The sequence below is a fragment of the Scyliorhinus canicula genome, chromosome 18 (assembly GCF_902713615.1).
Source record: "Scyliorhinus canicula chromosome 18, sScyCan1.1, whole genome shotgun sequence".
Classification (NCBI taxonomy): Eukaryota; Metazoa; Chordata; class Chondrichthyes; order Carcharhiniformes; family Scyliorhinidae; genus Scyliorhinus; species Scyliorhinus canicula.
In genome coordinates this window covers 102,856,692-102,883,157 of record NC_052163.1, presented here as the reverse complement: position 1 = coordinate 102,883,157, position 26,466 = coordinate 102,856,692, and the positions used below count along the sequence as shown (strand labels likewise).

Here is a 26,466-nt window from a genome sequence, read left to right as displayed (position 1 = left end):
TCTGTCAACTATTTTCATAGCAGTTGAAGAAACTTCCGCTGCAGCTACTGAGACATCAACAGCAGCAGAAAGTTCAACATCAGCTTTCATCACAGCAAGTACAACAGCGCAAACACCTACAGTGAGCTCCACTGAAGCATCAACTACTGAAGCAACAACAGGCACTACACCAGTCCTATCAACAAGTGGTGAGTAAACAAAAACAATCTGTACCTATTGCAATATAAATCATTTAAAACTGCTGGAAGATGCATGTACACAGCAAAAACTATCAGGAGAATTCAGCAGAATGTAGTTTCCATAATTACACAGGCGTTATGAGATGTAAAATACATTCGGTACCCTAATATTGTCACAATTCGAGGCAAATTTATCCAGCTCATTATCTTGCCATCAACATGTGATTTGACAAAATCTTTTACAAAAACATGAATAAAAACTCTAATAAATTGGTTCATCTTTTCAGTTTCCTCAATAACAATGTGGACATTTTAAATCACAGAGCCTGAAGCAGCAACATCTATATCAGCACCTACCTCACCAAATACAATATCACCAACATCTGGAGCAAGCTCCATTGAATCAACGACACCTGAAGCAACGACAATGACAACATCAATCCTTCCAACAAGTGGTGAGTATGAGTGGTCTCAGCTCAGTTCTAATATTCTGAACTGTTTCACTGACTGAAAGTATTAAATCACATCATGGAGATTTAACAGAAGAATTAAGCATGATTTTGGCTATCAATTTACAGAGTAGAATAATATGCAAATTCCATTCTCCGATTTCTGCATTGTAACATGGCCATTAGTTCGTTGCACTCTATATCATGTCAAGAAGATAGATTTTCAGCTGTAATGTTAGAATCTTGTTACAGGCTTGCTGTATACCTCTTTAAGGCTGTCATCTATTTTAACCGCAGCATCAGAACAGTCGACTGCAAGCATACAGACATCCACTACAGCACAAACTGTTACATCTGCTGTTCCCTCAACAAGTACAATTGCAACAACAGCTGCTGTGAGCTCCACAGAAGCATTGACAGCTACAGCATCATTGATCACAACATTTCTCACATCAACAAGTGGTGAGTATGCGAGTGCTCACTTATCAATTCTCCCATTTCTATTCGTTATGTCAAATCCAAGTGCAGAAACACTCAACTCAACATTGTCAAAGGAGTACTGTTGTGGAAATTATAATAAAGACAAATTCTTCGAGGTTCGATTTAAAGAAGTTTTGTTACACAAATATATTTGCGGAGAGAGAGTGTTCTGTGTTTTCACCCAGTCCACAACACTCTGAGGTTCGATTGAAGGTAGCATATATTTATAGTCTGAAATAGCAGGTTGAAGTAAACAGCCAAATTGATATGAAAGAGAATTTTGGAAGTACGTAAGAAGAAATATGTAGTACTTATGTTCTTGCCCATGGCTAAAAACAACTCGAGTACGCATTTTGTTATCTTTTGGAGGACAATGTGTTATCATAATAAGGCCGAGACCAAAATATTAAGCAGTATTCTGTTTATGGTACCTGAGCTATTTATTTTCATTCAAAAGCAGTGTTGAACTATATAGTCAAGCATTTCCCAGCATGCTTCTAAGTTGGCAACTCATTAATTTCCCATCCAGAAGTACACAGCATATGGCTGCCCAAAATTATCCCAAAAAGAATAATGTGCAGATGTGATTTGATCATTAGAATTATTGAAAAATGCTTTCTTACATCAGGAATATTACATGATATAGGAGCTCAAAGAGGATGATTTTTCGGCTCAACATTTTGTGTGTTTTTCTATGTCTTTTACAAACTTTCTAAGTCTGTCAACTATTTTCATAGCAGTTGAAGAAACTTCCGCTGCAGCTACTGAGACATCAACAGCAGCAGAAAGCTCAACATCAGCTTTGATCTCAACAAGTACAACAGCGCAAACACCTACAGTGAGCTCCACTGAAGCACCAACTACTGAAGCAACAACAGGCACTACACCACCCCTATCAACAAATGGTGAGTAAACAAACACAATCTGCACCTATTCCAATATAAATTATCTGAAACTGCTGGAAGATGGATGTACACAGCAAAAACCATCAGGAAAATTCAGCAGAATGTAGTTTTCATAATTGCACAGGCTTAACGAGATGTAAAATCCAGTCGGTGCCCTAATATTGTCACAATTCAAGGCTATATTATCCAGCTCATTATCTTCCCATCTACATTTGATTTGACAAAATCTATGACACAAACATGATTAAAAACTAATAAATTTCTTCACCTTTTCAGTTTCCTCAATAACAATGTACACATTTTAAATCACAGAGCCATCACTTTCGACAGCAAGTACACAGACTTCCACCGAAGCAGCAACATCTACATCAGCACCTACCTCACCAAGTACAATATCACCAACATCTGGAGCAAGCTCCATTGAATCAACGACACCTGAAGCAACGACAATGACAACATCAATCCTTTCAACAAGTGGTGAGTATGAGTGATCTCAGCTCAGTTCTAATATTCTGAACTGTTTCACTGACTGAAAGTATTAAATCACGTTATGGAGATTTAACAGAAGAATTAAGCATGATTTTGGCTATCAATTTACAGAGTAGAATAATATGCAAATTCCATTCTCCGATTTCTGCATTGTAACATGGCCATTAGTTCGTTGCACTCTATATCATGTCAAGAAGATAGATTTTCAGCTGTAATGTTAGAATCTTGTTACAGGCTTGCTGTATACCTCTTTAAGGCTGTCATCTATTTTAACCGCAGCATCAGAACAGTCGACTGCAAGCATACAGACATCCACTACAGCACAAACTGTTACATCTGCTGTTCCCTCAACAAGTACAATTGCAACAACAGCTGCTGTGAGCTCCACAGAAGCATTGACAGCTACAGCATCATTGATCACAACATTTCTCACATCAACAAGTGGTGAGTATGCGAGTGCTCACTTATCAATTCTCCCATTTCTATTCGTTATGTCAAATCCAAGTGCAGAAACACTCAACTCAACATTGTCAAAGGAGTACTGTTGTGGAAATTATAATAAAGACAAATTCTTCGAGGTTCGATTGAAGGAAGTTTTGTTACACAAATATATTTGCGGAGAGAGAGTGTTCTGTGTTTTCACCCAGTCCACAACACTCTGAGGTTCGATTGAAGGTAGCATATATTTATAGTCTGAAATAGCAGGTTGAAGTAAACAGCCAAATTGATATGAAAGAGAATTTTGGAAGTACGTAAGAAGAAATATGTAGTACTTATGTTCTTGCCCATGGCTAAAAACAACTCGAGTACGCATTTTGTTATCTTTTGGAGGACAATGTGTTATCATAATAAGGCCGAGACCAAAATATTAAGCAGTATTCTGTTTATGGTACCTGAGCTACTTATTTTCATTCAAAAGCAGTGTTGAACTATATAGTCAAGCATTTCCCAGCATGCTTCTAAGTTGGCAACTCATTAATTTCCCATCCAGAAGTACACAGCATATGGCTGCCCAAAATTATCCCAAAAAGAATAATGTGCAGATGTGATTTGATCATTAGAATTATTGAAAAATGCTTTCTTACATCAGGAATATTACATGATATAGGAGCTCAAAGAGGATGATTTTTCGGCTCAATGTTTTGTGTGTTTTTCTATGTTTTTTACAAACTTTCTAAGTCTGTCAACTATTTTCATAGCAGTTGAAGAAACTTCCGCTGCAGCTACTGAGACATCAACAGCAGCAGAAAGTTCAACATCAGCTTTGATCTCAACAAGTACAACAGCGCAAACACCTACAGAGAGCTCCACTGAAGCATCAACTACTGAAGCAACAACAGGCACTACACCACCCCTATCAACAAATGGTGAGTAAACAAACACAATCTGCACGTATTCCAATATAAATTATCTGAAACTGCTGGAAGATGGATGTACACAGCAAAAACCATCAGGAGAATTCAGCAGAATGTAGTTTCCATAATTGCACAGGCTTAACGAGATGTAAAATCCAGTCGGTGCCCTAATATTGTCACAATTCAAGGCTATATTATCCAGCTCATTATCTTCCCATCTACATTTGATTTGACAAAATCTATGACACAAACATGATTAAAAACTAATAAATTTCTTCACCTTTTCAGTTTCCTCAATAATAATGTACACATTTTAAATCACAGAGCCATCACTTTCGACAGCAAGTACACAGACTTCCACCGAAGCAGCAACATCTACATCAGCACCTATCTCACCAAGTACAATATCACCAACATCTGGAGCAAGCTCCATTGAATCAACGACACCTGAAGCAACGACAATGACAACATCAATCCTTTCAACAAGTGGTGAGTATGAGTGATCTCAGCTCAGTTCTAATATTCTGAACTGTTTCACTGACTGAAAGTATTAAATCACGTTATGGAGATTTAACAGAAGAATTAAGCATGATTTTGGCTATCAATTTACAGAGTAGAATAATATGCAAATTCCATTCTCCGATTTCTGCATTGTAACATGGCCATTAGTTCGTTGCACTCTATATCATGTCAAGAAGATAGATTTTCAGCTGTAATGTTAGAATCTTGTTACAGGCTTGCTGTATACCTCTTTAAGGCTGTCATCTATTTTAACCGCAGCATCAGAACAGTCGACTGCAAGCATACAGACATCCACTACAGCACAAACTGTTACATCTGCTGTTCCCTCAACAAGTACAATTGCAACAACAGCTGCTGTGAGCTCCACAGAAGCATTGACAGCTACAGCATCATTGATCACAACATTTCTCACATCAACAAGTGGTGAGTATGCGAGTGCTCACTTATCAATTCTCCCATTTCTATTCGTTATGTCAAATCCAAGTGCAGAAACACTCAACTCAACATTGTCAAAGGAGTACTGTTGTGGAAATTATAATAAAGACAAATTCTTCGAGGTTCGATTTAAGGAAGTTTTGTTACACAAATATATTTGCGGAGAGAGAGTGTTCTGTGTTTTCACCCAGTCCACAACACTCTGAGGTTCGATTGAAGGTAGCATATATTTATAGTCTGAAATAGCAGCTTGAAGTAAACAGCCAAATTGATATGAAAGAGAATTTTGGAAGTACGTAAGAAGAAATATGTAGTACTTATGTTCTTGCCCATGGCTAAAAACAACTCGAGTACGCATTTTGTTATCTTTTGGAGGACAATGTGTTATCATAATAAGGCCGAGACCAAAATATTAAGCAGTATTCTGTTTATGGTACCTGAGCTACTTATTTTCATTCAAAAGCAGTGTTGAACTATATAGTCAAGCATTTCCCAGCATGCTTCTATGTTGGCAACTCATTAATTTCCCATCCAGAAGTACACAGCATATGGTTGCCCAAAATTATCCCAAAAAGAATAATGTGCAGATGTGATTTGATCATTAGAATTATTGAAAAATGCTTTCTTACATCAGGAATATTACATGATATAGGAGCTCAAAGAAGATGATTTTTTGGCTCAACATTTTGTGTGTTTTTCTATGTCTTTTACAAACTTTCTAAGTCTGTCAACTATTTTCATAGCAGTTGAAGAAACTTCCGCTGCAGCTACTGAGACATCAACAGCAGCAGAAAGTTCAACATCAGCTTCCATCACAGCAAGTACAACAGCGCAAACACCTACAGTGAGCTCCACTGAAGCATCAACTACTGAAGCAACAACAGGCACAACACCAGTACTATCAACAAGTGGTGAGTAAACAAAAACAATCTGTACCTATTGCAATATAAATAATTTAAAACTGCTGGAAGATGCATGTACACAGCAAAAACTATCAGGAGAATTCAGCAGAATGTAGTTTCCATAATTGCACAGGCGTTATGAGATGTAAAATACATTCGGTACCCTAATATTGTCACAATTCGAGGTGATTTTATCCAGCTCATTATCTTGCCATCAACATGTGATTTGACAAAATCTTTTACAAAAACATGAATAAAAACTCTGATAAATTGGTTCATCTATTCAGTTTCCTCAATAACAATGTACACATTTTAAATCACAGAGCCTGAAGCAGGAACATCTACATCAGCACCTACCTCACCAAGTACAATATCACCAACATCTGGAGCAAGCTCCATTGAATCAACGACACCTGAAGCAACGACAATGACAACATCAATCCTTTCAACAAGTGGTGAGTATGAGTGGTCTCAGCTCAGTTCTAATATTCTGAACTGTTTCACTGACTGAAAGTATTAAATCACATCATGGAGATTTAACAGAAGAATTAAGCATGATTTTGGCTATCAATATACAGAGTAGAATAATATGCAAATTCCATTCTCCGATTTCTGCATTGTAACATGGCCATTAGTTCGTTGCACTCTATATCATGTCAAGAAGATAGATTTTCAGCTGTAATGTTAGAACCTTGTTACAGGCTTGCTGTATACCTCTTTAAGGCTGTCATCTATTTTAACCGCAGCATCAGAACAGTCGACTGCAAGCATAGAGACATCCACTACAGCACAAACTGTTACATCTGCTGTTCCCTCAACAAGTACAATTGCAACAACAGCTGCTGTGAGCTCCACAGAAGCATTGACAGCTACAGCATCATTGATCACAACATTTCTCACATCAACAAGTGGTGAGTATGCGAGTGCTCACTTATCAATTCTCCCATTTCTATTCGTTATGTCAAATCCAAGTGCAGAAACACTCAACTCAACATTGTCAAAGGAGTACTGTTGTGGAAATTATAATAAAGACAAATTCTTCGAGGTTCGATTTAAGGAAGTTTTGTTACACAAATATATTTGCGGAGAGAGAGTGTTCTGTGTTTTCACCCAGTCCACAACACTCTGAGGTTCGATTGAAGGTAGCATATATTTATAGTCTGAAATAGCAGCTTGAAGTAAACAGCCAAATTGAAATGAAAGAGAATATTGGAAGTACGTAAGCAGAAATATGTAGTACTTATGTTCTTGCCCATGGCTAAAAACAACTCGAGTACGCATTTTGTTATCTTTTGGTGGATAATGTGTTATCATAATAAGGCCGAGACCAAAATATTAAGCAGTATTCTGTTTATGGTACCTGAGCTACTTATTTTCATTCAAAAGCAGTGTTAAACTAGATAGTCAAGCATTTCCCAGCATGCTTCTAAGTTGGCAACTCGTACCAGCCTCCCCGGATAGGCGCCGGAAAGTGGCGACTAGGGGCTTTTCACAGTAACTTCTTTGAAGCCTTCTCGTGACAATAAGCGATTTTCATTTTTCATTTCATTAATTTCCCATCCACAAGTACACAGCAAATGGCTGCCCAAAATTAACCCAAAAAGAATAATACGCAGATGTGATTTGATGATTAGAATTTTTGAAAAATGCCTATCTTACATCAGGAATATTACATGATATGGGAGCTCAAAGAGGATGATTTTTGGGCTCAACATTTTGTGTGTTTTTCAATGTTTTTAAGCACTTTCTAAGTCTGTCAACTGTTTTCATTGCAGTGGAAGAAACTTCCGCTGCAGCTATGGAGACATCCACAGCAGCAGAAAGCTCAACATCAGCTTCCGTCTCAACAAGTACAACAGCGCAAACACCTACAGTGAGCTCCACTGAAGCACCATCTACTGAAGCAGCAACAGGCACGACACCACCCCTATCAACAAGTGGTGAGTAAACAAAAACACTCTTTGCACCTTTTCCATTATTAATCATTTCAAACTTCTGCAAGATGGAAGTAAACAACAAAAACCAGCAGGAGAATTGAGCAGAAGGTACTTTCCATAATTGCACAGGCTTTATGAGATGTAAAACACAGTCCGTGCCCTAATATTGTCACAATTTAAGGCTATTTTTTTCAACTCATTATCTTTCCATATACATGTGATTTGACAAAATCCATGACACAAACATGAATAAAATCTCTCATAAATTGGTCCATCTTTTCAGTTTCCTCATAACAATGTACACATTTTAAATCACAGAGCCATCACTTTCGACAGCAAGTACACAGATTTCCACTGAAGCAGCAACATCTGCATCAGCACTTACCTTACTAAGTACAATAGGACCAACATCTGGAGCAAGCTCCATTGAATCAACGACACCTGAAGCAACGACAATGACAACATCAATCCTTTCATCAAGTGGTGAGTATGAGTGGTCTCAGCTCAGATCTTATATTCTGAACTGTTTCACTGCCTGAAAGTATAAAATCACATCATGGAAATTTGACAGAAGAATATGTCACAATATTGGCTGTCAATTTACAGAGTAGAATAATATGCAAATTGTATTCTCTGATTTCTGGATTGTAACATGGCCATTAGTTCGTTGCACTCTTTATCATGTCAAGAAGATAGATTTTCAGCTGTAATGTTAGCACCTTGTTACATGTTTGCTGTATACCTCTTTAAGGCTCTCATCCATTTTAACCGCAGCAACGGAACAGTCGACTGCAAGCATACAGACATCGTCTACAGCACAAACTGTTTCATCAGCTGCTCTCTCAACAAGTACAATTGCAACAACAGCCGGTCTGAGCTCCACAGAAGCATTGGCAGCTACAGCGTCATCGATCACAACATTTCTCACATCAACAAGTGGTGAGTATGCGAGTGCTCACTTATCAATTCTCCCATTTCTATTCGTTATGTCAAATCCAAGTGTAGAAACACTCAACTCGACATTATCAAAGGAGTACTGTTGTGGAAATTATAATAAAGACAAATTCTTCGAGGTTTGATTTAAGGAAGTTTAGTTACACAAATATATTTGCGGAGAGAGAGTGTTCTGGCTTTTTAGCCAGTCCACAACACTCTGAGGTTCGATTTAAGGAAGCATATATTGAAAGTCTGAAATAGCACCTTGAAGTAAACAGCCAAATTGATATGAAAGAGAATATTGGAAGTGCGTAAGAAGAAATATGTAGTACTTATGTTCTTGCACATGGCTAAAAACAACTCGAGTACGGATTTTGTTATCTTTTGGAGGACACTGTGTTATCATAATAAGGCCGAGACCAAAATATTAAGCAGTATCCTGTTTATGGTACCTGAGCTACTTATTTTCATTCAAAAACAGTGTTGAACTATATAGTCAAGCATTTCCCAGCATGCTTCTAAGTTGGCAACTCGTACCAGTCTCCCCGGACAGACGCCGGAATGTGGCAATTAGCGGCTTTTCACAGTAACTTCATTGAAGCCTACTCGTGACAATAAGCGATTTTCATTTTTCATTTCATTAATTTCCCATCTACAAGTACACAACATATGACTGCCCAAAATTATCCCAAAAAGAATAATGTACAGATGTGATTTGATCATTAGAATTATTGAAAAATGCTTTCTTACATCAGGAATATTACATGATATAGGAGCTCAAAGAGGATGATTTTTCGGCTCAACATTTTGTGTGTTTTTCTATGTCTTTTACAAACTTTCTAAGTCTGTCAACTATTTTCATAGCAGTTGAAGAAACTTCCGCTGCAGCTACTGAGACATCAACAGCAGCAGAAAGCTCAACATCAGCTTTCATCACAGCAAGTACAACAGCGCAAACACCTACAGTGAGCTCCACTGAAGCATCAACTACTGAAGCAACAACAGGCACTACACCAGTCCTATCAACAGGTGGTGAGTAAACAAAAACAATCTGTACCTATTGCAATATAAATCATTTAAAATTGCTGGAAGATGCAGGTACACAGCAAAAACTATCAGGGGAATTCAGCAGAATGTAGTTTCCATAATTGCACTGGCTTTATGAGATGTAAAATACATTCGGTACCCTAATATTGTCACAATTCGAGGCGATTTCATCCAGCTCATTATCTTGCCATCAACATGTGATTTGACAAAATCTTTTACAAAAACATGAATGGCTCGGCACAACATTGAGGGCCGAAGGGCCTGTTCTGTGCTGTACTGTTCTAATTCTAATTCTATAACTCTATATAAATTGTTTCATCTTTTCAGTTTCCTCAATAACAATGTGGACATTTTAAATCACAGAGCCTGAAGCAGCAACATCTATATCAGCACCTACCTCACCAAGTACAACATCACCAACATCTGGAGCAAGCTCCATTGAATCAACGACACCTGAAGCAACGACAATGACAACATCAATCCTTTCAACAAGTGGTGAGTATGAGTGGTCTCAGCTCAGTTCTAATACTCTGAACTGTTTCACTGACTGAAAGTATTAAATCACATCATGGAGATTTAACAGAAGAATTAAGCATGATTTTGGCTATCAATTTACAGAGTAGAATAATATGCAAATTCCATTCTCCGATTTCTGCATTGTAACATGGCCATTAGTTCGTTGCACTCTATATCATGTCAAGAAGATAGATTTTCAGCTGTAATGTTAGAATCTTGTTACAGGCTTGCTGTATACCTCTTTAAGGCTGTCATCTATTTTAACCGCAGCATCAGAACAGTCGACTGCAAGCATACAGACATCCATTACAGCACAAACTGTTACATCTGCTGTTCCGTCAACAAGTACAATTGCAACAACAGCTGCTGTGAGCTCCACAGAAGCATTGACAGCTACAGCATCATTGATCACAACATTTCTCACATCAACAAGTGGTGAGTATGCGAGTGCTCACTTATCAATTCTCCCATTTCTATTCGTTATGTCAAATCCAAGTGTAGAAACACTCAACTCGACATTGTCAAAGGAGTACTGTTGTGGAAATTATAATAAAGACAAATTATTCGAGGTTCGATTTAAGGAAGTTTAGTTACACAAATATATTTGCGGAGAGAGAGTTTTCTGGCTTTTTAGCCAGTCCACAACACTCTGAGGTTCGATTGAAGGTAGCATATATTTATAGTCTGAAATAGCACCTTGAAGTAAACAGCCAAATTGAAATGAAAGAGAATATTGGAAGTATGTAAGAAGAAATATGTCGTACTTATGTTCTTGCCCATGGCTAAAAACAACTCGAGTACGCATTTTGTTATCTTTTGGAGGACAATGTGTTATCATAATACGGCCGAGACCAATATATTAAGCAGTATTCTGTTTATGGTACCTGAGCTACTTATTTTCATTCAAAAGCAGTGTTGAACTATATAGTCAAGCATTTCCCAGCATGCTTCTAAGTTGGCAACTCATTAATTTCCCATCCAGAAGTACACAGCACATGGCTGCCCAAAATTATCCCAAAAAGAATAATGTGCAGATGTGATTTGATGATTAGAATTATTGAAAAATGCCTATCAGGAATATTACATGATATAGGAGCTCAAAGAGGATTATTTTTGGGCTCAACATTTTGTGTGTTTTTCTATGTTTTTTAAGCACTTTCTAAGTCTGTCAACTGTTTTCATTGCAGTGGAAGAAACTTCCGCTGCAGCTATGGAGACATTCACAGCAGCAGAAAGCTCAACATCAGCTTCCGTCTCAACAAGTACAACAGCGCAAACACCTACAGTGAGCTCCACTGAAGCACCATCTACTGAAGCAACAACAGGCACGACACCACCCCCATCAACAAGTGGTGAGTAAACAAAAACACTCTTTGCACCTTTTCCATTATTAATCATTTCAAACTTCTGCAAGATGGAAGTAAACAACAAAAAACAGCAGGAGAATTGAGCAGAAGGTACTTTTCATAATTGCACAGGCTTTATGAGATGTAAAACACAGTCAGTGCCCTAATATTGTCACAATTTAAGGCTATTTTTTCCAACTCATTATCTTCCCATATACATGTGATTTGACAAAATCTATGCCACAAACATGAATAAAATCTCTCATAAATTGGTTCATCTTTTCAGTTTCCTCATAACAATGTACACATTTTAAATGACAGAGCCATCAGTTTCGACAGCAAGTACACAGACTTCCACTGAAGCAGCAACATCTGCATCAGCACTTACCTTACTAAGTACAATAGGACCAACATCTGGAGCAAGCTCCATTGAATCAACGACACCTGAAGCAACGACAATGACAACATCAATCCTTTCATCAAGTGGTGAGTATGAGTGGTCTCAGCTCAGATCTTATATTCTGAACTGTTTCACTGCCTGAAAGTATAAAATCACATCATGGAAATTTGACAGAAGAATATGGCACGATTTTGGCTGTCAATTTACAGAGTAGAATAATATGCAAATTCCATTCTCTGATTTCTGGATTGTAACATGGCCATTAGTTCGTTGCACTCTATATCATGTCAAGAAGATATATTTTCAGCTGTAATGTTAGCACCTTGTTACATGTTTGCTGTATACCTCTTTAAGGCTCTCATCTATTTTAACCGCAGCAACAGAACAGTCGACTGCAAGCATACAGGCATCGTCTACAGCACAAACTGTTACATCAGCTGCTCTCTCAACAAGTACAATTGCAACAACAGCCGGTCTGAGCTCCACAGAAGCATTGGCAGCTACAGCGTCATCGATCACAACATTTCTCACTTCAACAAGTGGTGAGTGTACAAATGCTCCCTTATTAGTTCTACCATTTCGATTCGTTATGCCAAATCCAAGAGTAGAAACACTCAACTGAACAGTGTCAAAGGAGTACATAGCCCAAAACCGCCCCCAAAAGAATAATGTGCAGAAGAGATTTGATCATTCGAATTATTTAAAAATGCCTATCTTACATGAGGAACATTACATGATATGGGAGCTCAAAGAAGATGATTTTTGGGCTCAACATTTTGTAGTGACTTATGTTTTTTACACACTTTGTAAGTCTGTCATCTATTCTCATAGCAGTGGAAGAAACTTCAGCTGCAGTTACTGAGACATCCACAGCAGCACAAAGCTCAACAACAGCTTTCGTCTCAACAAGAACAACACCTACAGTGAGCACCACTGAAGCACCAACTACTGAAGGAACAACAGGCACTCCACCACCCCTAACAACAAGTGGTGAGTAAGCGAAAGCACTCTTTGCCCCTATTCCATTCTCAGTGCTGAAAAACTACTCGCAGTTAGAAACACATAAAGGCAGTAAAAATTAATACAATATTATCTTGTTGGCTCTAATTATACATGGAACAATTTGGTGCTTAAATCTCGTGGAGCTGTACATTCAGTTACAACAAAGCCAAGTTAAGTGATTCTGTATATCCCATGATACATGAGTATTAATATTATATAAAGTACAACCATTGTGGAAACATGTTAATATATTACCCAGGTTCCCTATTTAACTGAATAAAATCATTACCTCTTCCAATAATAGCGGCAGAATCATCAACTACAAGCACACAGATAACCACAGCAGCACAGACCTCCCCATCATCTCCACCCGCAACAAGTGAAACAGCATCAACATCGACAGTGGGCTCTACTGAAGGATCAACAACTGCAGAGTCGGCATACACTACGTTACTCCCATCAACAAGTGGTGAGCACACAAAATAAGACTGATGCAGCAATTCAAATATTAATCATTTGAAACTGCTGGAAGATGGTAGTACATAGCAATACTATCAGAAGGTTTTAGCAGTATGTTGTTTCCTATAATTGCACAGGTTTAATGACATGTGAAACACAATTGGTTCCCCGAATGTTGCCACTATTCCTGGCTATTTTATCCAGCTCATTAAAGTTCCATATACATGTCAAGTGACAAAAACTATAACACAAATATGAATTAATACTTTTATATGTTGATCCACTTTATAGTGCCTTCAATTCCAATGTACACTTTTTAAATCACAGAGCCATCAGTATCGACAGCAATTACACTGAGTTCCACTGCAGCACCAACTTCTACATCAGCAACTCCCTCACCAAGTACAATAGCACCAGCATCTGGAGCAAGCTCCATTGAATCATCAACACATGAAACAACGACAATGACATCCATGCTTTCAACAAGTGGTGAGTATGAGTGCTCTCTGCTCAATTCTAATATTCCAATCTGTTTCACCGACTGCAAGTATAAAAATACATAATGGAAATTTAACAGAAGAATATAGCATAATTTTGGCTATCAATATGCAGACTTGAATTACATGCAAATCCCATTTTGTGATTTCTGCTTTGCAACGTGGCCATTAGTTAGTTTCCTTTTATATCATGTTATGAAGGTCGATTTTCAGAAGCAACAAATACAAGCTATCTTCCGTCAATAAGTCATGAGTAAACGAGTGCTCCATTTGCAGTTCTACCATTTCAATTTGTTCCACCAAGTGCAAGTGTAGAAACAATTTACTGAAGATTATCAAAGGAGTATATCATGTGGCTGTCCACAATTGCCCCAAGTCGAACAATGCAGATGAGATTTGCTTCTTCATGATGCTTTAGCATGTCGAGGTCACATTCGTAATATCCATGGCATGAGAGCTCAAGGAAGTTCATTTTTGGGCTCGAGGTTTTGCATGTTTATCCGTGCTTTTTGTAGACATTGTAAGTCTATCACCTATTTTCACAGCAGTAGAAGAAACTTCAGCCACAGCTGCTGAGACATCTACAGCAGCACAAAGCTCAACATCAGGTTTTGTCTCAACAACTACAACAGCGCAAACACCTACAGTGAGCTCCACTGAAGCACCAACTGCTGAAGCAACAACAGGCACTCCACCACCCCTATCAACAAGTGGTGAGTAACCACAAACACTCTTTGCACATATCCCATTCTCAGCCCTGATCAAGTACTCGTAGTTAGAAGTATATGAAGGCAGTATAAAAATAATATATCATTATGTAGCAGGCTCTAATTATATTGCAACAACTTGGTGCTCATGTTCCTTGGAACTGTCCCTTCAGTTGAAACAAAGTCATGTAAATTGATTCAGTAAATGCCATGATACATGAGTATTAACATGATATAAGGTACAACCATTGAGGAAAAATTATAATATGTTACCCATGCTCACTGTTCAACTGATTAAAATTATTATCTCTTTCAATAATAGCTGCAGAATCATCAACTGCAAGCACACAGACAACCACAGCAGCACTGACCTCCCCATCATCCCCGCCCGCAACAAGTCAAACAACATCAACATCGACAGTGGGCTCTACGGAAGGGTCAACAACTGAACAGTTGACATACACTACGTCACTCCCATCAACAAGTGGTGAGCACACAAAATCACACATGCAGCAATACAAATATTAATCATTTGAAACTGCTGGAAGATGGAAGTACATAGCAAAACCCCTTAGAGGATTTCAGCAGTATATTGTTTCCTATAATTGCACTGGCTTAATGAGATGTAAAACACAATTGGTGCTCTAATGCTGTAACAATTGGATGATATTTTATCCAGCTCAGTATCTACCAATATGCATATTATTTGAAAAAACTATAACACAAATATGAATAAAAACTTATTTATATTGATCCATCCTTCCCAGTTCCCTGAGTAACAATGTATACTTTTTAAAACACAGAGCCATCAGTATCAGCAGCAAATATACAGACTTCCACTGAAGCAGCAACATCTACACCAGCACCTCCCTCACCAAGTACAATATCACCAACATCTGGAGCAAGTTCCATTGAATCAACGACAACTGAAGCAACCACAATAACAACATCAATCCTTTCCAGTGAGTATTATTGATCTCTATTCAATTGTAATATTCTGAATTAATTCACCTTCTGGAACTCTGAAGACACATAATGGAAATGTAACTACAAAGTATACCTTGTATCAGCTATGATAATCTAAAGCGCAATAATGTGCAAATGTCTTTTGCCAATTATTGCCTTGCCACATTGCCATGTTAATTTGCCAATAATATATGACTATGAATGTGACCTTCCGGTCATAATGTTAGGATGCTGCTCCATGCCTACATATCTCATTATGGAAGTCCTCTATTTTGATAACAGCAACAGAACATTTCACTACAAATATGGAGACATCCACTGTAGTGCGCACCTCCACACCAGCTCCTCCCTCAACACGTACATTAACACCAACAACTACAGCAACCTCCCCTGAAGCATCAACAACAATGATGACATCCCTCCTCTCAACAAGTAGTGAGTTCACGAGTGCTCTTTCATCAGTTGCAGCTTTCTGAATCTTTTCAATCGACTGCAAAGTTAGAAATACAGAATGGAAAGATAGCCCATGATTGTGTTGGCTCGAGAATGTAGGTGGTGTCCCTGCATTTGAAACAGAAGCTGTGGGTTCATGTCCCACTCCAGGACTTGTTCGCCACGGAAGGATTTTCATATTGAGCTTCAGTCGGTTGATAATCATATTGCTGCTCGAGCTCCAATTTAAGCAGGGCTGGTTTATGCCCCATTATTAAATCTCAATATGTCACTTTGTGTTAACATCAGAATTTCACCTCATATCCAGCTAAAGAAGCAGCTTCATAATCTGAAGGCAACAGAATAGGATGACTGTCGGTTATATGAACGCTGTGTAACAACCTTGAATGTTCTCTTTTGTGCAACAGAAACATCGACACCGTCAGGCCGAGAAACTCCTTCTACAACTATTCAAACCTCAACAAGCTCAGCTGTGCCCGTGACTACCAGTGAAGCATTTACAACACGAACAACCAGCCTAATGACAGGTACACGCAGCAACAATGAGTTGTATAGCTTTTGTAGAGAAGTTATTTCAATTATTTTAATCTTTGTCTAAGAAGTGTTTTTGTCCCTTCATTTGAAATGTTTTCCATTTCTGTAAGTTGGAATATCTCTGATGTTTGGAAATATAGAGAGATGGAAGCAGATCTCACCCTCATGCATATTTTGGGCAGTGATTTGGGGGATTACATCATTCAGCTGCAGAATTAACCTGATTGGATGTTGGGCACATATTGAGTGAATCAGTAGGCTACAGATCGAAGCGAATGTAAATCTAAACAGAACTGATGAACAGATTTCTGCAGATTCCACCCAGGTGCAATGTATCAAATAGATAATACAACCATTGGAAAATCAGAGAAATCTGAGTTTAAATAATAATAATCGCTTATTGTCACAAGGAGGCTTCAATGAAGTTACTGTGAAAAGCCCCTTGTCGCCATATTCCGCCGTCTGTTCAGGGAGGCCAGTACGGCAAGTTTGTGGCTGTATCGGAAGCTAAATTGACGGCATATGTGCAGTTAAACATGAACATGTGGAAGCTGCTGTCAAGTATACTCTTTTCCTTCACAGGCTGAGTTGCAGCAGTTTTTGCTGATGGAATCTGCACCAAAATCACTGTTGTAAATGTGGGTTAGATGTTACTGTAGTCGTGCCAAATGCTGATGAAATATTCCAGTCTATTTTAATCAGAAGTAACGATGTATTTAATGGGGTAGTATGCCAGAATTATCTTTGAACACCCTCTCTGACCCTGAACACAAAGTTATATCAGGGTGAATTCATAGTTCCTTCAAAGAAAATTAGTTTTGCAGACTTTTTAAATTTAAAATTGTCAAATGTCACGGTTGTGTTTTGCTCTTTTCTGTCTTACTCGTAGATAAAGTGCATCAAACACGCTTTATTTTAGTTTCTGAACAATGATTTAAATTTAATAAATGCTTCCTGTTTATTCTTTCCTGCTTCGTCTTCTCTGAAGATACTTCAATCTTATTAGTTAACAGATTTCCTACTCAATTGAAAGTTTACCAAATTCAAGCTAACAATGGAAGAGTAAGAATTTCTGCTGGCAAGGCCATTAGAAATCTTTGGCCAACTAAACAGAGGTGGACAGCCAAAGCTGTATCTTCACCACTCTCAAATATATCTGAGCTAATAACTTGTTATCCTTACTTGAATAGATGTAGATTTTAATTCCTCCATTCTTTTTGCATCTTTTGTTTTTATAGTGGAACCCCCAATTGTTCCTGTAACAGTCAATCCAAATCAAGGGACACAGGCAAAAGAATTTAATGTAACCTTCACTGTGCTCACACTGTCATTCACATCAAGTCTACAAAATCTCAGTTCGCCGTTGTATATAGCAAACTCAAGCAAAATTCTACAAGAGGTATGGTTGTCCAAGTAATTTTGATAGAAAATATTCTATTTCAATGTAATTTTGATCCTAAAATGCAACATTTTAATCCCTTACAGCTCAATAATCTGTTTGGCAATAGCAATGTCAAGTCAAAATTCAGAAGTTGTCAGTCTGTGTCTTTCAGGTAAGAAATTAACATTATTCTGAACAGTCCAAGTTGAACTGAATCCACACCTGAATTTTTATGTTGATGATCCAGTGACCTGGATTTATTTCATGAAATGAAAATCACGAGTAGGCTTCAATGAAGTTACTGTGAAAAGCCCCTAGTTGCCGCATTCCGGCACCTGTCCGGGGAGGCTGGTACGGGAATCGAGCTAAACCAGCTCATAAAACTAAAATAAAATTTGAAAAGTGTTAGAAAATGATTTTCTCAATGTCACAGTCTGATGAGGTCATTGTCAAACTGCATTCTTGCAAACCCCACATACCCATCTTCCTCCTTGAATGGTATTTTATCAGTGGTGTGAGGTGCCCAGGTCACATGGCGAGGTCACTTCGTAAAACTTAGCAGCACGGATGTCAACCACAGGGTGAGAGGGGTGGCTCCTAATCAGGTACCCTGTGCCCAACAAAAACTTTACTGATGTACTCTGCTCCCCAATGTAAGTGACACAGCCACCCACCCAGACCCAGCTACCAGTCCCCTTGTTGGGTACTGTATAAAACCCGATAACTTGTCCAAAGGTTAATTTGTCTTTCCTCTGGGTAAAACTGACACAACAACTTGGATGAACTTTCACCAAGGTAATAAATCTTTCTTAATCCATGAACTAATGATAAATACTGACTACAATGCAGGTTGATTAGGTAATTTGTGTGACAAACTCTGTCTCGGTGATTATCCGATAACAGAATCCTCTGTGCATGTCTTTTGAATAACTCACAAAATTGCTCCAACCACTGCAGCTCCGAAGGTCCTGTGGGATATTTCCCTGAACCATAGAATCTCTTCAGTGCAGAAGGAGGACCATTGAGTAGGCACTGACCTTCTGAAAGAAACCTCTACCGAGGCCCAATTTACCACCCTATCACCGTAACCCCACCTAACGTCCAGGTGCAATTTAGCACGGCAATCCATATAACCTTCACAATCTTTGACTGTGAGAGGAAACAGGACCTCCCGGAGGAAACCAACACTGACATGGGGAGAATATGCAAACGCCACACAGTCACCTGAGTTCAGAATCAAACTGGGTTCTGGCGCTGTGAGGCTGCAATGCTAACCACTATGCCACTGTGCTGCCCGCACCCTCTTTTCCCATGACCTAATCATTTTGTCAAGCTTTGCTGATCTTTAGTATTCAGGTCCTTTATTCCCATGTTACCACCATTGAACAGACTCCACACAGACAGGATTACACCACAACCAGTCGACATTGATTAATATTATAGCAATAATTTATATCATAAAAGTCACAGTGCAGAAGGAGGCCACTTGGCCCATCAAATCTGCACCGGCTCTTGGAAAGAGCACCCTACCCGATGTCAACACCTCCACCCTATCCCCATAACCCAGGAACCCCACCCAACACTAAGGGCAATTTTGGACACTAAGGGCAATTTATCATGGCCAATCCACCTAACCTGCACATCTTTGGTCTGTGGGAGGAGACAGGAGCACCCGGTGGAAACCCACGCACACATGGGGAGCATGTGCAGACTCCGCACAGACAGTGACCCAAGCCGGAATCGAACCTGGGACCCTAGAGCTGTGAAACAATTGTGCTATCCACAATGCAACAGTGTTCAAGATTAAAAAGTGTTTGTACAGTAAAAATGAAAATAAGATGTAATTTTACAACTTCCAGCTTGGCCCCTGCTTTACCCAGGTATAACTTACATTTCCAACTTCTTGTTTTATGGCACTGTTAGGACGATAGAGCTGCAGCAGGCAACGGGCAAAATGAATAATTGGTGGTGGGACCGACTTTACTTTTAAGCTAACATTTCTGTTCACTTCGTAAAATTTGTTCACAGCAACCTTCTGTCCACTTGTGTCAGGAACAAGTGCAGAACATCCAGTACAACAGCATTGTGTTCTTGAATAATCCTCATACCACTGAATAGCCTCAGCCTTGTCCACGTGTACAGACACCAGAATGTAGAGAAGCGTTAAAAGTCCTCAATGTCATTTCAAACGCCAAGTAATGTACCAACATTCATAAAATAACTATCACATATATAACTTCAGATATCGATCATGCAAACAAATTTTAAGCGTAGCTTTCTCATGTTGAAAACTATTGGCCTGGAATTTCCAGGGTTTCCGATGGCGCCGAGCCAGCTTTCATTGTCAATACAGTGCAGGTTAATGCAGAAATCCTAAATTTGCGACTTATGATCCACTGCTCTGTCAGTTCAGGAAAAATGAAGCTTCACTGTCGATGCGCCAACACCACACCCACCACACCCTCACTCACCCACCCCCAACACAAACTCACTCCCACCCCAATCCACCCAGTGCCAGCAATCAGTGAAATCATTTGATTTGCTGAAATTTCCCATTTTCCACTCTAACATTACTGTGAGAAATCCCCAGAAAGTTAAGCCTTAATTCAACTAGGAGTCGAGGCTGGTTTAGCACAGTGGGCTAAACAGCTGGCCTGTAATGCAGAACAAGGCCAGCAACGTGGTTCAATTCCCGTACTGACCTCCCCGAACAGGTGCTGGAATATGGCGACTAGGGGCTTTTCACAGTAACTTCATTGAAGCCTACTTGTGACAATAAGTGATTATTATTATTAAATCAGTATGCGATGCTTTCTATGAGGCAAGTGGCTAGTGCGCACACTTGACCGCTGAACACAAAAAAAAACAGCCATTCAATGATTCCGCATTAAGTTTAAAACTTAAAAATAAATTAACCACCTGGTGTTATATATGGCAGGCCTGCAAGTGATGGCAGCAGTACGGTTGAGGCAATCTGCACTTGGAGTTCTACTGCCCAAGTTGATAAAGTTCTGCTCTACCGTGAATTCCAAAACAACACGCAGGGCATCACCACCTTCGGACCATACTCACTGGACAGTAACAGTCTCTTTGTCAATGGTAAGTGCTCATTTTAATTAAATATCGATCTGATTTTATACACATTGCACCTGGCGGAATATTTATTTCTGAGGCATTCTCACTCCTGCTGCTCTGCCATCCTGCAACACCTCACTCGCAAGCAATGCTCTAACTTTACCATCGTTTGGCTCACTCTCAATCCTTGCCGACTGATTCTCTGCTACTCTGTTGGCTTCCCGACTCTTGGCCTGTTACCTCTTACTCACTGTCATTAACTGTCAGGGGCCGGTTTAACTCACTTGGCTAAATCGCTGGCTTACCAACCAGGCGAGCAGCATGATTCGATTCCCGTATTAGCCTCCCTGGACAGGCGCCGGAATGTGGCGACTAGGGGCTTTTCACAGTAACTTAATTGAAGCCTACTCTTGACAATAAGCGATTTTTCATTTTCATTTCTTGATCAGGTGGCCGCATTTTCCTGTTGCTCTGCTGGCTCTAGCCTAAATTGGTGAAAGCAAACAACTAAATGAACAAAAGCAGTTATTGTGTTAAATCCACTTTCAAGTTTTGAAAAGTTTAACTTTGAAAATGTGCAACATCTTATTAAAGCCATCACATTATCTGACACTTGTCTAAGTGGGCAGCACGGTAGCACAGTGGTTAGCCCTGTTCCTTCTCAGCATCAGGGACACAGGTTCAATTCCCCGCTGGGTCACAGTCTGTGTCTGTGCCTGCACGTTCTCCTTGTGTCTGTGTGTGTTTCATCCGGGTGCTACGGTTTCCTCCCACAGTCCAAAGATGTGCAGGTTAGGTGAATTGGCCATGCTAAATTGTCCTTAGTATCCAAAAAGGTGAGGAGGATTTTTTGCGTTACAGGAATAGGGTGGACGTGAGGGCTTAAGTGGTTGGTGCAGACTCGATGGGCTGAATGGCCTCCTTCTGCACTGTATGTTCTATATCTGCCATATGTTATTAATTGCAATTTTAACGTAAAGCAATTGAACCTTCTTAAGTTATCCATTTCATTTTTGATTTCAGGTTACCATGAATCAATTGTTTTAACCAGTAAGTATGATAACTATCTCAGTTCTGTTAATATTGTTGTTTGTTATCTCTTCAATCTTGCAACAATCTGACCTGAGACAATAAACATATTGTGAAAACTTTCTCTGTACCATACTGAAATTCTAAGCTCATTCTCTTGTGCTCATTTTAGGACCACGTTCGAACTAATAAAGATAAACATTTATTCTTGTGTCAGTTGGGAGCACTCTTACCAATGTTTCAGAAACTTGCAGGTTCAAGTCCAACCGCAGGACTAAAGTGCAAAAATCTATATTGACACATCAGTGGGGTGCTGCACTCATTACTGACTCTGAAGTTACTGAAGTTAAATGTTCCACACACTATTGTGAAAAAGAGGAGGGAGATAGCTCTCGACCAACATCACAGAAAATAGTTGATTTGGCCATGATCGCACTGCTGTATGTGAGCTTGCAACATTATAACAGTGGCTATCCTTCAGAAAAGTAATTTGTTGCCTCTCATGTGCTGAAGGATATCTGTTGTTCGTGAATGGTGCTACATCATGCAAGAATTTTATTTGTACTTTATTGTCGAACTTAAACGAAGTTGTGAACATGATTTCCTGAAAAGGTGTTGATTAAACGTTAAAAATTCAGAAATGGAAATCCCAGTTGCTAAAGCATCTATTGAGTGGGGAACATGTGAATTAAAAGCAAAATCTAGTGCTCAAGAATGATCATTCAGTCAGAATAATCAGTGGCTGCACTGAACAAGGAGCTATTCCTCAGATTCTCAATGACATGAGCAAAAAAGATTGGTTATGGAATGATGCTGTGAGATATTTATGTATGAATGTTTAACATCGGCGGCACGTTGGCGTAGTGGTTAGCACTGCTGCCTCAAAGTGCTGAGGACCCGGGTTCGATCCCACCGGGTTTGGTTAATGTCATGTGGAGTTTTCACATTCTCCCTGTGTTTGTGTGTGCCTCACTTCCACAACTCAAAGATGTACAGGGTAGGCGAATTGGCCATGCTAAATTGCCACTTAATTGGAAAATGAATGTTTAACATTAGGGCAATGCTGAGCCATTCAAAACAAATGTGTTTTAATAGTTCTGCTGAAATCCCAAACAATGAGATTTAAGGAACATGCATCGAGGAAGAAGTGTGTAATCAGAGCAAAGATAGAGAATTGTGTCCATGGAGCATTTTGCCGAATGCCTTCTTGGCGCAGGTGTTCGCATATATCTTGTAAATTTGCTTTGCAACATGCCCATTACTTTGTGGCACTCTATATCAGGTTAAGAGGGTGGATTTTCATCTATCATGTTAGGATCTTGTTCCAGACATGTTGTATACCACTTTACGGCTGTCACCTATTTTAACCTCAGCAACAGAACAGTCGACTGCAAACATAAAGACTTCGACTACAGCACAACCTGTTACATCAGCTGTTCCCTCAACGAGTACAATTGCAACAACAGCCGCACTGAGCTCCACAGAAGCATTGACAACTCCAGAAGCATCGATCACAACATCTCTCATATCTGCAAGTGGTGAGTAGACGAGTGCTCTCTTATCACTTCTACCATTTCTATTCATTCTGCCATCTCCAAGTGTAGAAACACTTTACTGAAAATTATCAAACGAATATAGCATGTGGCTGTCCACAATTGCTCCAAGAAGAACAATGTGCAGATGGCATTTGCTTATTCAGGACGTTTTAACATTTCTCGGTTACATTAGTAGTACCCTGGGGCAGCAGGGTAGCATGGTGGTTAGCATAAATGCTTCACAGCTCCAGGGTCCCAGGTTCGATTCCCGGCTGGGTCACTGTCTGTGTGGAGTCTGCACGTCCTCCCCCTGTGTGCGTGGGTTTCCTCCGGGTGCTCCGGTTTCCTCCCACAGTCCAAAGATGTGCGGGTTAGGTGGATTGGCTATGCTAAATTGCCCGTAGTGTCCTAATAAAAAAGTAAGGTTAAGGGGGGGTTGTTGGGTTACGGGTATAGGGTGGATACGTGGGTTTGAGTAGGGTGATCATGGCTCGGCACAACATTGAGGGCCGAAGGGCCTGTTCTGTGCTGTACTGTTCTATGTTCTAATGTCCATGACATGGGAGTTCAAGTAAGTTGTTTTTTGGGCTGAAGGTTTTTTCTTGTTTATCCATGCTTTTTGTACATTTTCTAAGTCTATCACCTATTTCCATTCCAGTAGAAGAAATTTCCGCCGCAGCTACGGAGACATCCACAGCAGCACAAAGCTCAACATCAGCTTCCGTCTCAACAAGTACAACAGCACAAACGCCTAGAGTGAGCTCCACTGAAGCACCAACTACTGAAGCAACAACAGGCACTACACCACCCCCATCAACAAGTGGTGAGTAACCAAAAACATTCTTTGCACGGATTCCATTCTCAGTCTTGAAGAAATACTCACAGTTAGAAAGACATTAGGACAGTATAAAAATAATATAATATTATCTTGTTGGCTCTGATTATACATGGAACAATTTAGTGCTCATATCTCGTGGAGCGGTACTTTCAGTTAAAACAAAGCCATTTTATATTACAAAGTGAATTCCATGCTTCTGAACTGTAAATTCTATGATAATCTATGATGAAGGACAACCGTTGAGGATAGAGTATAATGAATCACGCATGCCTCCCGGTTTAACTGAATAAAATCATTACCTTTATCAGTAGTAGCGGTGGAATCATCAACTACAAGCACGCAGATAACCACAGCAGCACTGACCTCCCCATCATCTACTCCCGCAACAAGTGAAACAGCATCAACATCGACAGTGGGCTCTCCCGAAGGATCAACAACTGCAGAGTTGACATACACTACGTCACTCCCATCAACAAGTGGTGAGCACAGAAAATCACACTTATATTAAAATTCAAATATGAATCATTTAAAACTTCTGGAAGATGGAAGTACATGGCAAAAACCATCAGATGATTTCAGCAATTTGTTGGTTCCTATAATTGCACAGGGTTAATGGGATATAAAACACAATTGGTGCCCTAAAGTAGTCATAATTCCAGGCTATTTTATCCAGCTCATTATCGTTCCATATACATGTCATTTGACAGAAACGATAACACAAATACGAAGAAAAATTTTGGATTGATCCATCCTGTTCAGTTCCTTCAATAAAAATGTACACATTTTAAATCACAGAGCCATCAGTATCGACAGTAAGTTCACAGACTTCCACTGCATCACCAACATCTACATCAGCACCTACCTCACCAAGTACAATAATAGCGGCAACATCTGGAGCAAGCTCCATTGAATCATCGACTCCTGAAGCAACGACAATGACAACATCAATCCTTTCAACAAGTGGTGAGTATGAGTGCTCTCTGCTCAGTTACAATATTCTGTCCTGTACACCGACTTCAAGTATAAAATCAAATAAAGGAAATGGAAATGAAGAATTTGGCATGATTTTGGCTGTCTATTTAAAAAGTAGAATAATATACAAATTCCATTTTACTGACTATCATCAAAGGAGTACAGCATGTGGCTGTCCACAAACGCACCAAGTAGAACAATGTACAGATGAGATTTGCTCGTTCATGATCTTATAAAATGTCAAGGGTACATTAGTAATATCCATGACATGGGAGTTCAAGGAAAATGATTATTGGGCTCAAGGTTGTGCGTGTTTTTCCATGCTTTTTGTACACAATCTAAGTCTATCACCTATTTCCACAGCAGCAGAAAAAACATCCGCTGCAGCTACAGTGACATCCACAGCAGCACAAAGCTCAACGTCAGCTTCCGTCTCAACAAGTACAACAGCGCAAACACCTACAGTGAGCTCCACTGAAGCCCCAACTACTGAAGCAACAACAGGCACTACACCACCCCCATCACCAATTGGTGAGTAGCCAAAAACATTCTTTGCACCTATCCCATTCTCAGTCCTGAAAAACTACTGAATGCCAGAAACACATAAAGGCAGTATAAATATAAAATATTGTATTATGTTGCTGGCTATAATTAGACATGATACAATTTAGTGCTCATCTTTCTTGCAGCTGCACCTTCAGGTGAAACAAAGCCATGTTAAATGACTCAGTTAAGCCCATGATACATGCATATTAACATGATATAAAGACAGCAGTTGTGAAAAAAATAAAAACATATCACCCATGCTTCCTGTTTTACGGAACAAAATCATTACATTTTTCAATAATAGCGACAGAAACTACAAGCATACAGACAACCACAACAGCACTGACCTCCCCATCTACTCATGTAACAAGTGAAGCAGCATCAGCATCGACAGTGAGCTCTACTGAAGGATCAACAACAGAAGAGTTGACATACAATACGTCACTCCTATCAACAAGTGGTGAGCACACAAAATCACACTTAATGCAACAATTCAAAGATGAATCATTTGAAATTGCTGGAAAATGGAGGTACACAGCAAAAACCATCAGAAAATTTCAGCAGGATGTTGTTT

General features: G+C 39.4%; 2 protein-coding genes across 2 annotated transcripts in view; both read left to right on the top strand.

Moving 5' to 3' along the window:
- LOC119952933 (mucin-16-like) overlaps positions 1-26,466 on the top strand; it is a 306,095-nt gene that overhangs the window by 160,692 nt on the left and 118,937 nt on the right. Inside the window, exons 99-111 of the mRNA XM_038776568.1 lie at positions 13,687-13,848; positions 14,402-14,569; positions 14,886-15,050; positions 15,367-15,525; positions 16,390-16,509; positions 17,755-17,915; positions 18,002-18,069; positions 20,836-20,996; positions 21,996-22,022; positions 23,375-23,539; positions 24,195-24,359; positions 24,683-24,853; positions 25,170-25,337. Of these exons, the coding sequence (XP_038632496.1) occupies positions 13,687-13,848; positions 14,402-14,569; positions 14,886-15,050; positions 15,367-15,525; positions 16,390-16,509; positions 17,755-17,915; positions 18,002-18,069; positions 20,836-20,996; positions 21,996-22,022; positions 23,375-23,539; positions 24,195-24,359; positions 24,683-24,853; positions 25,170-25,337 (1,860 nt within the window). The remainder of the gene's footprint in view (positions 1-13,686; positions 13,849-14,401; positions 14,570-14,885; positions 15,051-15,366; positions 15,526-16,389; positions 16,510-17,754; positions 17,916-18,001; positions 18,070-20,835; positions 20,997-21,995; positions 22,023-23,374; positions 23,540-24,194; positions 24,360-24,682; positions 24,854-25,169; positions 25,338-26,466) is intronic.
- LOC119953522 (mucin-5AC-like) lies at positions 6,059-9,779 on the top strand. The gene is made up of 6 exons (XM_038777891.1): positions 6,059-6,171; positions 6,463-6,627; positions 7,492-7,656; positions 7,972-8,136; positions 8,428-8,592; positions 9,454-9,779. The coding sequence occupies exons 1-6, from the start codon at positions 6,144-6,146 to the stop codon at positions 9,627-9,629; spliced, it is 864 nt and encodes a 287-aa protein (XP_038633819.1). The 5' UTR covers positions 6,059-6,143; the 3' UTR covers positions 9,630-9,779.